Source organism: Anneissia japonica, unplaced genomic scaffold (genome assembly GCF_011630105.1).
Source record: "Anneissia japonica isolate Jap-2015-1 unplaced genomic scaffold, ASM1163010v1 scaffold3040_len1308831_cov196, whole genome shotgun sequence".
Lineage (NCBI taxonomy): Eukaryota > Metazoa > Echinodermata > Crinoidea > Comatulida > Comatulidae > Anneissia > Anneissia japonica.
The window spans coordinates 8,789-22,246 of NW_022718257.1; the positions used below are offsets into that span (position 1 = coordinate 8,789).

General features: G+C 31.9%; 1 protein-coding gene across 2 annotated transcripts in view; it reads left to right on the plus strand.

The window, feature by feature from the left end:
• Window positions 1-336: 336 nt before the first annotated feature.
• The window catches only part of LOC117110479 (potassium voltage-gated channel subfamily KQT member 4-like), a 41,786-nt gene continuing 28,664 nt past the window's right edge, over window positions 337-13,458 (plus strand). For both annotated transcript variants that reach the window (XM_033253197.1, XM_033253198.1), the window contains exons 1-3: window positions 337-481; window positions 8,092-8,218; window positions 10,840-11,015. In XM_033253197.1, the coding sequence (XP_033109088.1) occupies window positions 338-481; window positions 8,092-8,218; window positions 10,840-11,015 (447 nt within the window). In that variant the 5' untranslated portion in view covers window position 337. The remainder of the gene's footprint in view (window positions 482-8,091; window positions 8,219-10,839; window positions 11,016-13,458) is intronic.

Genomic DNA, 13,458 nt, shown 5'->3' on the forward strand with positions numbered 1-13,458 from the left:
TGGGAGATTCGCATGAAACGGTGGAGACTTGGGACTTCGTGGGTTTAAATTAAAATATGAATTGTTTATTGTAAATGTTGCACAAATATTCATTACCTTAAGTTGTTACTCTGTTAATTGAAAAAAAAAACATTATTAAGTTAGAGAATATTTTTGTTGCTGATTTACAGATGCATTTAAACATTATTTTATATTTCCTAGTCTCTAAATATAGAAATTTATTATTATGACAAACCTTATTTTATATTAAAATTTTTATCAGATTCACAGAGGAAGCTGATAACTTATTGGTCATTGTAAATGAGTTTTCACACCAGAAAAATCTTAATGAATAAGTATGTTTTGCGATATGCAACTTCTAATGACAAGTGTTTCTGTTTATCTTTCCAGATTTCTATTAATTTTCTTGTGCCTTCTGCTTAGTATATTGGCAACCATAGGGACCATGAGGGAACTGTGTAATCAGCTGGTTTATGCAATGGTGAGTTAGCATTTGCAATTTATTCATTATTTCATCAGTGGCGTATTCAGGGGGTGCGCGGTGGGGGGATGCTCATGCCCCTCCAAAAATTACTCGCTTGGCCTCCAAAAAATCATGGTCAAGTAGTTAAAAATCACCTAAAATCACCTTATTTTGCAAATTAGCACCCCTCAACTGATCATTGAGGCCCCCTTCTCCATCAGCACCCTATTTCAAGACTTCTCGATATGCCACTGTTTTTCATGGCAACTTAGAATAGTAGTTTTTAACAGTCTGAAAGCATTGTCAATTATGAAATTGAATAACGAATCAGTCCACTGCTCGTAATATTGTTATCAGTGCTGTCTTCAAAAATTTGCCAACAATGGTTTTAAACCAAGGGGCCGACTAGAGCCTTGGTCAGGGCCCCGGAATAAAGTCCCTGTTAACGTACATAAGCATGACCATAATATAAGGGATTACCAATCTTAATGTTATTTGGATAGGAAAGTTATTATTTTGGTCCGACAGATCTTGTCGTGCCATCGGACAGGCCAGGCCTGTTCACGGGGGAAATTGGTTCCCCACACTAGTGCCACCACTTGTCATGACAATGGTTGAATTTTTTGTTTTTATTCTATCCCAATTTTTAATCGTGCCTGATGTATTTATTTGTATTGAACCATATTTTATTGAAGAATTTTATTAATCTAACTACAGGTCTCCCTCCTTGGTCTCTAATTAGAATAATAAAGATAAAGACATTTGTTAATTTGGGACCACAGAAAAGTGGTCTTTAATTGGAGGGGGTCTTTAATTAGAGGGAGAATTTGAAGTTCATCATTCTGTCACTCTGACAGTTATACTGTCGCACTAAAAAATATGATGAAAATTGAAAGCCCCATAGGTATCTGTATAGCATGCTACTCGTGTTATTTACTGAACTTATCAAATACATTTATGCCATGCAACTTTCAGTGTTCAGTGAAGTACCCTGAATATTGAGGCTGCCCTTAAGCCACTCGCTGGTATGCTCGAGATCTTCATGTACATTGATAGATAGCGCTAGGCTATCAAACTTAACAAATACATAATGGAACAAAATGCTTTAAAATTAAGTTGGGGTCATAGCTTCATTAATTGCAGCAGAATTTAATAAAACTAATCAAAATATTAGGTTCATGGGTGCTTGCAATTTTTAAAATGTGCGATGATAAAGCTCTAATCATTTTATCACCTCTTTACCTCCGCTAAGGGTTGTATTCACTGCTGTCTGTCTGTTGACACAAAAACCAATGAATGAATCATCATAAAATTTAGTGGAGTGGTACATAATAATCGAAGAAAGACACCATTCAATTTTTGAAAGAAAAGGTTAAAGTTCATGGCCACGAAAGTAATTTATTTACTGTTGAGCATAAAAAAAAGTAATGGAATCGCCCCTCGTATTCAGGCAGCACTCTAGAAATTAATGTACATGAATACTACGGGCAATTCCTTTATTTTCTTGAGGGTATGCTGCAGTTTCGCCCATTACACATAGCCTGCTTATTGTTGGTATTCAGGCACAGTGTGGAGATATGGACTCAATAGTGTGACTGCTCTAGTTTCCATAAGTTTTAGACAAATACAGTACCATATTCCAAAGTAAAACAATATTTAGTATTTTAAATTACATTCTTGTTTTGAATGTGTAATTTAACTTTTTTTCATGAAATAGAAAAAATAATGTACTGGTTTATTCTTGACTAACCTTTGTTAAAATAGACATAAAGACCATTGGTTTTTGTTTATTAATCCTTCGAGCCCTTATTAAAATAATGTAAGCTTATTTGCATTTTTTGTTGTAATATTTGGAAGGGTCACACTATAGAGTGTGACCCTTCTAGTTAATCTTAGTAGATCAACTGATATTTGGGGCCCTCTTAAATATATGAAATAAAGCAATGCTTTATAAATATTAAAAGGCTTAAGAAGTGGAAAGGTTTTTAGTCATGTGAAAAAAAAAACTCAAAATAATGGACTACAGATAAATCTTATCATGAAGTTAAAGCCCTATGTAAATCACAAACAGTACAAGTACACAAGTACATATTTTATGGACAATCTTGTACAGTAATTGAAATCATTACTGACTGCATACTCTCCGTTCTTAGCTGATTGGCCAGTTAAATCACCCTCGAACAGAGGATTAAAATCATACGATAACCTTTAAATCCCACTAGACAGATATATTAGGCTTTTACGGGGCACAGGAAAATAAGCTGTAGTCCAGTATATTGGGTTTACAGGATTAAAGGATACGGTCTAGCGTTATCTATTTAATTAAATGTTTTTGTTCATATAGATGAATAATTCATTAAAAACACTAATAAATAGATGTACTCTGTTTCATCACAATAACACACGTAGGATGGCCGCCAAAGTGGCTATGTAGTAATAATTTTATAGAATTATCGTATCATTATAAAATTCTGAATTATAAAGATTCTGAATTAATATTAACTTTTAATCAGATAATTATTATTTTAATGTTTAGTATTATTGTTATCTGTGTTATACTGTTGATATTATTTTTAATATTCAAATTTATATATATATATATATATATATAAAAACATATATTGCCTTGGTTTGGCTCTGTAACAAGATTGTCCATATTAGAGTAAATAATATAATGAAAAAGGATGAAAAAAGGAACAAAAATTCAACATCCTACAACCACTAAATGGCTTTAAAAACTACTTAAAAGAAACCCTTGTACAGCTATCATATATGTCTAGGCATCAATCAGTTAAGTGCAAAAATGTATCACAACTCAACAGTAAAACATATTATACCAGGTATGCCACAACTTAGACTGTCTTAAAACATTATCTTTAATTTCCTTAACTAGTATATTTGTCGACTTGTCAATTCTGGTGATAAAACTAAATACTGACTTCCTCATGAATTAACCAAATGTTGATAAGCCAGCATTAACAAAAAAAAATTGCTGGCTTTGCAAAACTTAGGTTTCCTAGAAACATTCTGAGACAGTTATTGTAGCAGACATTAAGAGATTCCATTGTCTTTAAATTAAAGTTAGATCGTAGGTTTGAACAATGTTGATACAAAAGCTCCTAAAATGAGTACACTTTACTTGCTTTTGAGCATTACCTAAAACATCTACTCAAAATATTTCTCCTCACACACAAGGATCTACTGTATGTTGTATTATATCATCATTATCTTTTAAATCATCCGTAATAATATGGACAAGATAGGTGAATTGTTTCACATATTCTAAGGGTTTGTTCATTATTATTGTAATAGGATTCCCTTTCAGTATTTTATTTTTGTGACAGGCACACATACATTTTGACTTTTTTGCATTATAAATGATATGCATTTATATGTATATAAAAATCAAGATAGCCGTTAACACTGTTATCAAAGAAAAGTAAATACAGTGTTTGAATAAAGGACATAATAATACATCGTGTAGCAAATCTCTCAACGAATGTTGTCCTATTATTAAATGCATTGTGTAATAAAATTCCTCCGACGGGATTCAAACCTGCGACATCTCACTGTCTAGGCTAGCGTCATATTTATTAGACCACAGAGGCTTCATGGTTGAACAGATTCAAATAACCGTACACAATCACACAATGAGTGTGCGGCTGGAAGTAAATAGTGGCATATAATATAAATCAAGATAGCTGTTAACACAACTAATTTGTCGCCATTGGATCATCAGCTTCTCATGTTTTTTTTTTGTTTTTTTTTTGGCTAAATTACATTATTATTATTATTATTTTGCTATATTTTCCCCTTTTTTTCTGTGATTTGTGATCAATTCTCTCATCTCCCTTCCCCAACTAAATCAAATAAACTATCAATTTGATACTATTATTGCATTCCTAAAGATGAAAAGAATTATCAAATAAGCTTTCAACTTATGTTTTGCTGATTTAATTGTTTTTTGCTACATGTAAATCCTGAAATTTATGATTATTAAGACATGTCCAATACTCTGTACATCAGAGCTTTTGCACATTTCTGACTTTTATTACTTTATGCCTTAAGCCATTATTCCTGTGTGCAGAGTATCAATGCCCATGAGGTTGTTCAATATTTCTGTATACATATTAGAAAGAACACAGGAATTGCATCCCAGCGGACACACTTAAATCACCACAAACACTGCAGAGACTAAAGAAACGATAATTTGCCATTTCACTCATAAATCATAAATAAACGTACTGTAGGATGAATTTAGTATAGTGTAACACATTATGAAGACTCACTATGACACAGTCAGTAAAGAAATGAAATTATCAATACTTTTTGAGTTTACTTGGATAATCGCTTAGAGATTAATTAATCTGTTAGATGTTTATTTGCGTTTTATAAGTCAACTAATTATTATTAATAATATTACTATAGTTGTGCCTAATCTGATTTTTGGTTTTTTTTTAAACAGTCTATATATAACTTGTAATAAATCAAATAATTATAAATGTAACGAATTTAGTGTAGTACAACACCAGGTGAAGCCTCATATCATATTTGAATTATTTTACTTATTTATTTATTTTTTAATATAATTTATTATTTTTTAAGTTTTTTTTTTCATTTTTGTTTTAAATACCTTGCAAGAAATTACTTATTGGTTTCCTTTTTAATTATCAAAATAAAAATGTTTAAATACAAATATTTATCAAGTTAAATATAATACAGTAATGCCTCCTCCCTCCTTTGGGACACCGAATGGGAGTTTACAGTATCTTTTAACCGATAGCCAACCCCTATTTAGGGGACACCCATGGGGGCTGTCTTTTTTATCCTGAAGTTGTCCCCAGGAGCTCTCTTTTTGAATGATCTAATAGAGTTGTTATATACATTGTGGGGTTGGAATTTATTATGGAAGGATCTTCCACACTGATTGCCACAGCAGACAGAATCTCTTTATCATGATTAAAACAATCAATTAATGGTGTAAATATAGAGCCAGCGATGTCTTATAAATTAGGTGGGCTAATTGATGGATGACTGTACTTCACTGTATTAAGACAGAATAATTTCAAGATTATGAATGTAACTGTTCACGTTCTAATAAAATGCTTTTAGGCTATTATATAGTGTGTACACATTTTGACTTTTGACTTGCAACATAATTTTCTTTCAAAATTTTTTTGAAGGAGTCTGGTATGATCAAAATGTTATGTTAATATTCACCCATAAAATGTAATATTAAATGTTATGTAACATTCGCCCATAAGCCCACTGGGCAGGACATCCCAAGGATAAAACTCAAAATCCTATGATTGAGTTAGGAGAGTTAGGGTGTTTTCTATTGTGGGATCCAGTGAGCATCCTTCTGGAAGTTTTAACTATTTTAGCCATATTATTATTTTTTTTTAAAGGATTTTGTTTGCCTCTGCCTAAGGAAAAATGTTCCTTCATACCGCCCCTTCATACCGCCACCTGATTCCAATCATAAGACTCTATTGTGTTATGCAAGTATGAAGCAAATTAAACTACGAAACAGCTGACGAAAACAATGTCAACTAGAACAACTAGAATTGCATATGAAATTACAAACAAGGATAAAATGCTGAAATCCTAATAGCTACAGACAAGGCAATTACACCATAAAAATAATCTTTGCAATTAGGCCGAGATTACTGGTAGAAAGTAAATGATTTGGAAAAAAATTTGAATTTCTAAATTACATGCATAACTGGATATTCTCCCCCAGGGAAATTTTTCACTGATTGTGCTGTTGTATCCAATGACCAGGGTAGAAAAAATAGCACCAAGAAAGGCATAGTAAACACTATATAAATGAAAAATGAATAGATATTAATTCCAACTGTGTTTATACTAAAATTGACTGTAATTTATTTGATCCCAGTATTATGGTAGCTTTATAAAACTTACAGCAGCTGATTGCCAATTTTATGCATTTCTCTTATTTTTGAGGCAGATAGATGCAAACCAATATAGTGTGTTTCTTTTCTTATAAATATTCTTGTATATATATTAAGTAAACCTATGGATCATAAATTTCAGCCATAATTATGCATAATCCTTTTCTCCTGAAGGACAAGAAACAAATTCCTGCTCAGATCATTAATAATAAATTTACTGAAAACGAATCATTGACTTCAGAAATTCAGCCCTTTGATTTTCTACATGGCTGGATCTTGTGCTGTTTTTCTGTGTAAACTGTTGGCTAATGCAAAATTAATTCAAACATCCAAAAAAAGGGTTAGTATGAGCAGAACCTTTGCTTGGTGGTGAAGGTGCTTGCATTGCAATACCAAGCTGTGTGTTTAAATTCAGTATTTTTTTTTTCAGTCACGTTGACTGCAAGACCTGTTTTAAAACAAGTATGCATGTACAAACATACTTTTAAAAAATTCTATCTAGTTATATATCTTCAAAATGGTGTGTCTATTAAATTGGTGGGAAAATATTATGGGACGAGTAAACTCGTCGCCAGCGCCGGGACAGCATTTTTTATTGTCTCTGCCAAGTGCGATTTTTCTCGTCCGCTTTTCGCATGAGTTGGTATATTATGTTCAGAGGGCATCCACAACACAACAAACATACATCCGGTATTTGTACGTTATTGTTTAGGTGCAGTTAACCGAAGTACCAGCTGTTACGTCTGTGATTTTACAATATATATAACAAAGAAGTAATAAACACTAGAATGTTACCCCGATTTTGATGAGTATAGTCGTTCCTGGCGCCCTCAGCAACACCCGGTGGGATGAGTACACTCGTTGCTGGCACCCAACGTGTTAACTCCATTTCCTAAGCCTCATAAAGAGAGAGCATCATGTCATCGTGTATTTGAATTTAATAGTATTTCATGTGTGACTTATATATTACCCAAAACTAACTTTGTTTTCCTACAGTCCATGTTCTTGATAGAATAACATGTAATCAAAATAAATTGCAAATCTTGGGGGCTGCATGCTGAACTGAAATCTGATTTATATTTTTAATAATAAACATTAAAATATACTGTACTGTACTGTAAATTTAAAAAAAACTACTCTTTAAAAAATCAATTATAAAATTTAACTGGTTACTTAGAAGCAAGTAGTTTATAAACTTCTGAAAGAGGAATAAATTGAAACCATGTATTTTTTGCTGATTTACATAGATTTCACTACAAAAATCTTTAAAATTAATTACTACTAGCATATTTAAAGATGTATTGTCCCCTAAGAATGACAAAAATTATGAAGTTATTTCAAAATGAACTTGCTCATTTTTCAGTAACATACAAATTATTAACTTGAGCAAAGAATTTATTGAATTTTAAGAATATGTATCCTGATTTTTATACTGGTCAATAATAAAAATACTTCTAGTGTTTCTTTCACCTTTTGCTTTAAAACTATGGGTAAACATTTTTTAAATGCACTAATTTCCTATCAAGTTGATAATTTTATGTTACTTCAGAATGATCAAGTTCATTTCAAAAATAAGTTTCATACTTTTTGGGGAATTTTTCATCAGGGCAAGATATCTTTAAGGATCTGAAAAGGTTAATAACAGTTTTATTTTTGCATCTTCCAAAAGGTGAAAATAATATTTTCTTGTTTTAATATTTTTATTGTTTGTAGGAATTGCTGTTATTGGCGATTTTAGGTATTGAATGTGTGTTACGGGTTTGGTCAGCTGGTTGTAGGAGTCGTTTTCAAGGAACCTACGGAAGAATTCGCTTTATAAGACAACCACTGTGTATATTAGGTAAGAATGATTATGTTACAGTATCTGAATCTCAATTGCAAAGTATTGGTTATGAAATGTCCGCCGCAGAATTACGAAAAGTTTTAAATTCAAAATGTCTGTTACCTTTACTGTTACATTAATTTTGCATGTTTTGTCTGGGTAAGTTTATTGATAAACTTTTGTTTTCATTTGCCTTTAATATATTTTTCTGATAATAAATATTTGAGAAAAATGTGTGTCCCCATCAGGATTTGAACCCAAGACCTTCTGATTACCATTCAGATACTCCCACTGGGACACATTTTTATCTCAAGGTTTTGCAAAATACACACCAGTGGAGGTGTATCTTCATACCAAAGCTTTCATATATTTTTCTGCAATGTTCCACTTTTCTTCCCAAATAAATTCAATAAATGCACCAGAAATTTGCCAAACAAGAGGTCTGACAGCAGGGTTCGAACGAAGGGGCTGACTATATAAATATCCCTAATGGCTTTAGTATGATCCATATTATGCTTTCAGACTATTATTATTAGGGATTAGCAATAAAAAAATGTTATTTGAATAGGCAAATTATTATTTTTGGTCTGACAACCTCACTCTGGCATCTGACAATGGGGGATCCCAGTCTTACAGATGGGGGTGGTGTCCCCCGTCCCCCGTTCCCCGCTGGCGCTACCACTATTTTGATATATTTATTGCACACTCAACAAAAAAAAACATGCAAAAAGTGACTGGAAACATTACCAGTATATTGATACATGAAAAATCAAGGAAATGCATTAGATTAAATTATCTCTGCATCTTAAAATTCAAGCTTAATAAATTTTCTCATGCATGCTGTATTTGGTGCCTTGTTGGAGCTTGTCACGTCAAAGTCGCGATACAAGATGCTGGTTATTGGTTTATTACCGTATAAAGCCAAGTCATCAACATAATTTGTTATTGAAACACACAGTTTTGATTTACCTACATCATGGTGTTTAATATCTTACAAAATATAGCATGATGAACTATATAGTGTTGTGTTTATAGACTTGAATATATCTGAGCTGTAACTAGGGAGTGTAGATTCCGATCAACAATTTAGGGTCTACAATTTTTATCGTAAATTGATTGCTGGTGTTATAAACTGCACCTAAAATCTTATGATGAAAGTTCAGGTCATGAATGAAATTAAAATTAATTTAGGTCATAATGAGTATGATGAGTTTACAGTATGTTGAAAATTGACAAAATTTCAATTTTGGATTTTATCCATATAATTATCTTCCTCTCGCTAATTTTTTGTGAATTTTGTAGCCAAACACTTCAGGCTTATAACATGATAGAAAAATTGATATATTGTTTTACAGATAATAAATATAATCCGTTTTCCATTACAAAAAGTCTATAGGCTGTAGTGTACCAAAGCCTTTCGATTTTTGTTGATGAACCGGCATATTTATTATTATTATTATTATTATTATATATTATTAAGTAAAATTAATGTAGGAATAAGAAATATTTTTTTGGATCATCCATTTTTTAAACATATGTCTGTAATTGTTTATCAACTTTTCTTTTTTTTTTTCAATTTTCAAATGTCAATATAAAAGTATGATTTATTGCTGGTGTTAACAGACAGTATTTTAGATCTGTGAGTAATGTTGACATATGGACTGCCAACATTTAGATTGGAGATGGCATTATGATGGAACGTGTGATTGATTGATTGATTTTTAACGTATTGTGCATTTTAATGTACAAATGTAATGCATCAAATATTTCATTTCGAATGATCAATAAAAGAAATCTTTAAGCTTTGAATTTATATTATTTTTTTACGATATGGCAGTCACAGAAATATGGAAGAACACTTCACTGGTGTAATAATTCTGCTGACATGACATTAATATTTTTATTAAATATTTATTTCATTATGGTTTTATTATTTAATCCATATTTTTAAAATTTTGATGATTAATATTTTATTTGTGTATTATTAAGTTTTATTTATTTTTGTTAATGTTTTTTTTTTTCTATGGTCAAAACACAGTAAACGATATGGCAGTCACAGAATATTCACTGGTGTAGCAACTTTGCCATTAAATATAGGTTTTAATGTTGTAGTTAATGATATGACATGACTTTGATATTTATATTAAATATTTATTTCATTATGATTTTATTATTTAATCCATATTTTTTAATTCTTTTTTAAAAGTTTCATTTATTGTTGTTACTGTTGTTTTTTGAATTTATAATTTTCTATGGTCAAAACTTGACAAGCAGGAACTTTTTTATATTGGTCTTTTTGTTCAATGTAGGGCGAGTTGAGTGGGTGAGCGGTAAGGCAGGAGCACCGCTAACGACAGCCTTAACACCTCTCCTCTCCCAATGTTTGGTTACTAGAACCAAGTCTTCTTGGATGAGGACTTAAAATGGAGGTCCATTGTACGCATCTGACTCGTGTACACTTTAAAGAACCCATTGCTTCATTCTGGCTGCTAGGTAGTCACCGACCAAGCCTTACGCAATTCATCACGTTGACGCTACAAGTTATCAGTTATTCTCCTACCTTTACCTTTTGTATTATTAAGGTGATCATGTAAATTATATGTTTATCTTTTGTTTTATTTTTTTTCTTAAAATAACAGATATTGTAGTTGTGACATCAACATTTTTGATATTTATCGTTGGGAGTAATGGTTGGGAATTTCGTGCTGATGCATTAAGAGGCCTTCGATTCTTGCAATTTCTGCGGTTAGTAAGATTAGACAGAAGAGGTAACACATGGAAGCTACTTGGAAGTGTTGTCTGGGCACATAGGCAGGTAACATGACAAACATTTAGATGTATGGTAAAAATATTGTTTTTTGATGTATAACTACTGGTGCAGAATAGCAAGTGATTTAAAACAATTTCTTATTTTAATTTAGTCTGTTTATTGCTATAATAAACTTGTCTGTTAAGTTATTGATCTATACATTTTCATTTATATAATTTTAAAATATTGCCCTGAATTGCCCATTAATTTTTTTGTTGAATATTTTATCTAATGGTGCAGAATAATACCTATTTATCATTGAGATATTCTAATGAATACTATTAAAGTTGATTTGATATATTAGTCATTACAGTATTTTTTTCAATTATACAATTTAAGGTTTATTGATATTGACTCAAGATATAGTTATTCCCAACTTGGAACTTCCATTTTATCTCTGAAACATATTATTATTTTTAAAGAGTTTATGAATACATTGACATTCATGGGGATTGTAAATCTTTCCTCTTGTAAATCCTTTCTTGATATACAGTATTGTGCAATCTTTACGACAGAATATGTAAGGGACAGGAAAAAAGGACAAATATTTTTTAATTTTCGCAATAATGCCAGCCAAATGTTTTTGCATTGTCAATGCAAGATTTGGGATTAAAGCGTTATTTTTGTCAGTGTGGGATAAACACTGTTAGTTTCTAACAAGAAAATAATTGCAAATGGATGACATATAAGCTAATTGTATATTAGGAAGATTCTATATAATTGGATGCAAATTGTTATAATTCTGATACTTCAAGATAATCTAGTCTTTTGGGAGTGTCAGAAGTGCTTTGGCTTTAGTGGTTCAGCCTACAAGGATACGCTGGGCATGACTTAGTCGCGTTGACAATTTTGAATCTGAACTTGCCCATGATATTATGTACAAGGTGTTAAACCAGGCAAGGTATCCCAAGGGCTGTGCCCCGGTCGTTTTTCTATCCGTTTCATTAAATACCACAGCGATTCTTGCTGAAACTTCAGACCAAATTATTACCGTTCAAAGCCTTTTTGCAATGTTTCGCTGTTCGTTGTTATAGCTTTTCGTTATCTAATAGCTACAGTCAGTACACACACAGACACATGTAAATTTGTAGCCTAGGCGTAGTGAACTTGTTGAGGTAGTCTTTTTTTTTTTTCAAGGTACAAAAATTAAAATCCTGAAATCTCTTCTAGCTTTAACGTAAGTCATGTATGATATATGTCTAGGATCCGGTATACTTTCAGAGAGAGCTGCACAGAGTTGTCGTCTGCATATTAGAATTGGATAAAGAAAATCATGCGTTTTGAATGGGCAGTATTAAAAAACCTATCATCTGTTCTATAGACAATTTTGATCCGTTGTGGCTGGTTTTCTCAAAGCATGCACACAGTTGTTGTCTGTGTATTGGAATATAATAAAGAAAATTGTACAGTAGATATCTTTGTTTTGGACAGGCAATATTCAAAAACCTGTCACCAGTGTTCTGTAGAAAAATTCGATTTCTGGTGGAATTTTTTTGTTTGATGATGTGGGTGATTATAACAGTAAAGACAGAAGAATCAGTAGCAAACTACTGTATGTGTCTTCTACTTTGGTACTCAGTATAATCCTTCCATCTCTGAGGTAGATGTACTTCAGAACATTTTTCCAAACAGTAACACAATTACCATCAATTATTACTATATATGTATACGTCAATTTTATATCCAGGCATATTCAGAATTCGTACAACATTAAATTACAAATTCGGGAACTGAAGCTGTTTTATTACAGAGTGGTGACCGCAGAGGGGAAACACTAGATATTATTTAGGAGGACTGTTATGTAAGGCAGTGATCTGCTACTATACCTCACATTCTGCACCTTGTACCCCTTGTGTCACTTAGTATTTATGGAGGCTCATGCCATGGAATTTATAATGTTTAGGATAAACCAGTGATAGAACCTCTCAGAATTCACAGCAATCTTGGCAAAGTTAGTGCACAGGGTGACCCAGCAGTCAGCCAGTCTCTCTAGTCTAAGTGTATTATGAGCTTCTGCATAAGTATTGAATGATTTTTTTAAAATGCACCTACACATCACGTTCTTGTATGTGTTCAATTTGTGTTGACTGAGCACAAGTAAGCCCTGGGTGCCAAACGAGTGTAGCATATATAATCACAGGTCTAATATAACATTTATATACTAAAATTGTTAAACTAAAACAAATTTTAAACACCCACAAATTTTAATTAAATAATTTGACTAATAAGGCATGTTTATCAGATTGTAATAAGTTTCAAACTAGTAAATCAGAGTTTAATTAGAGTTATTCTAGTTGTCCTTTAGAACAATTTTCAAGATTCTACACATGCATCAATAAATTTTTATCCTCCCGAACGAAATCCCTCATTGAGCACATTGAATAATCTGCTGGATTGGGAAACAAATGATATGGAAAATCTTTTTATCCGGCATTGTGCAGTGCAAGCA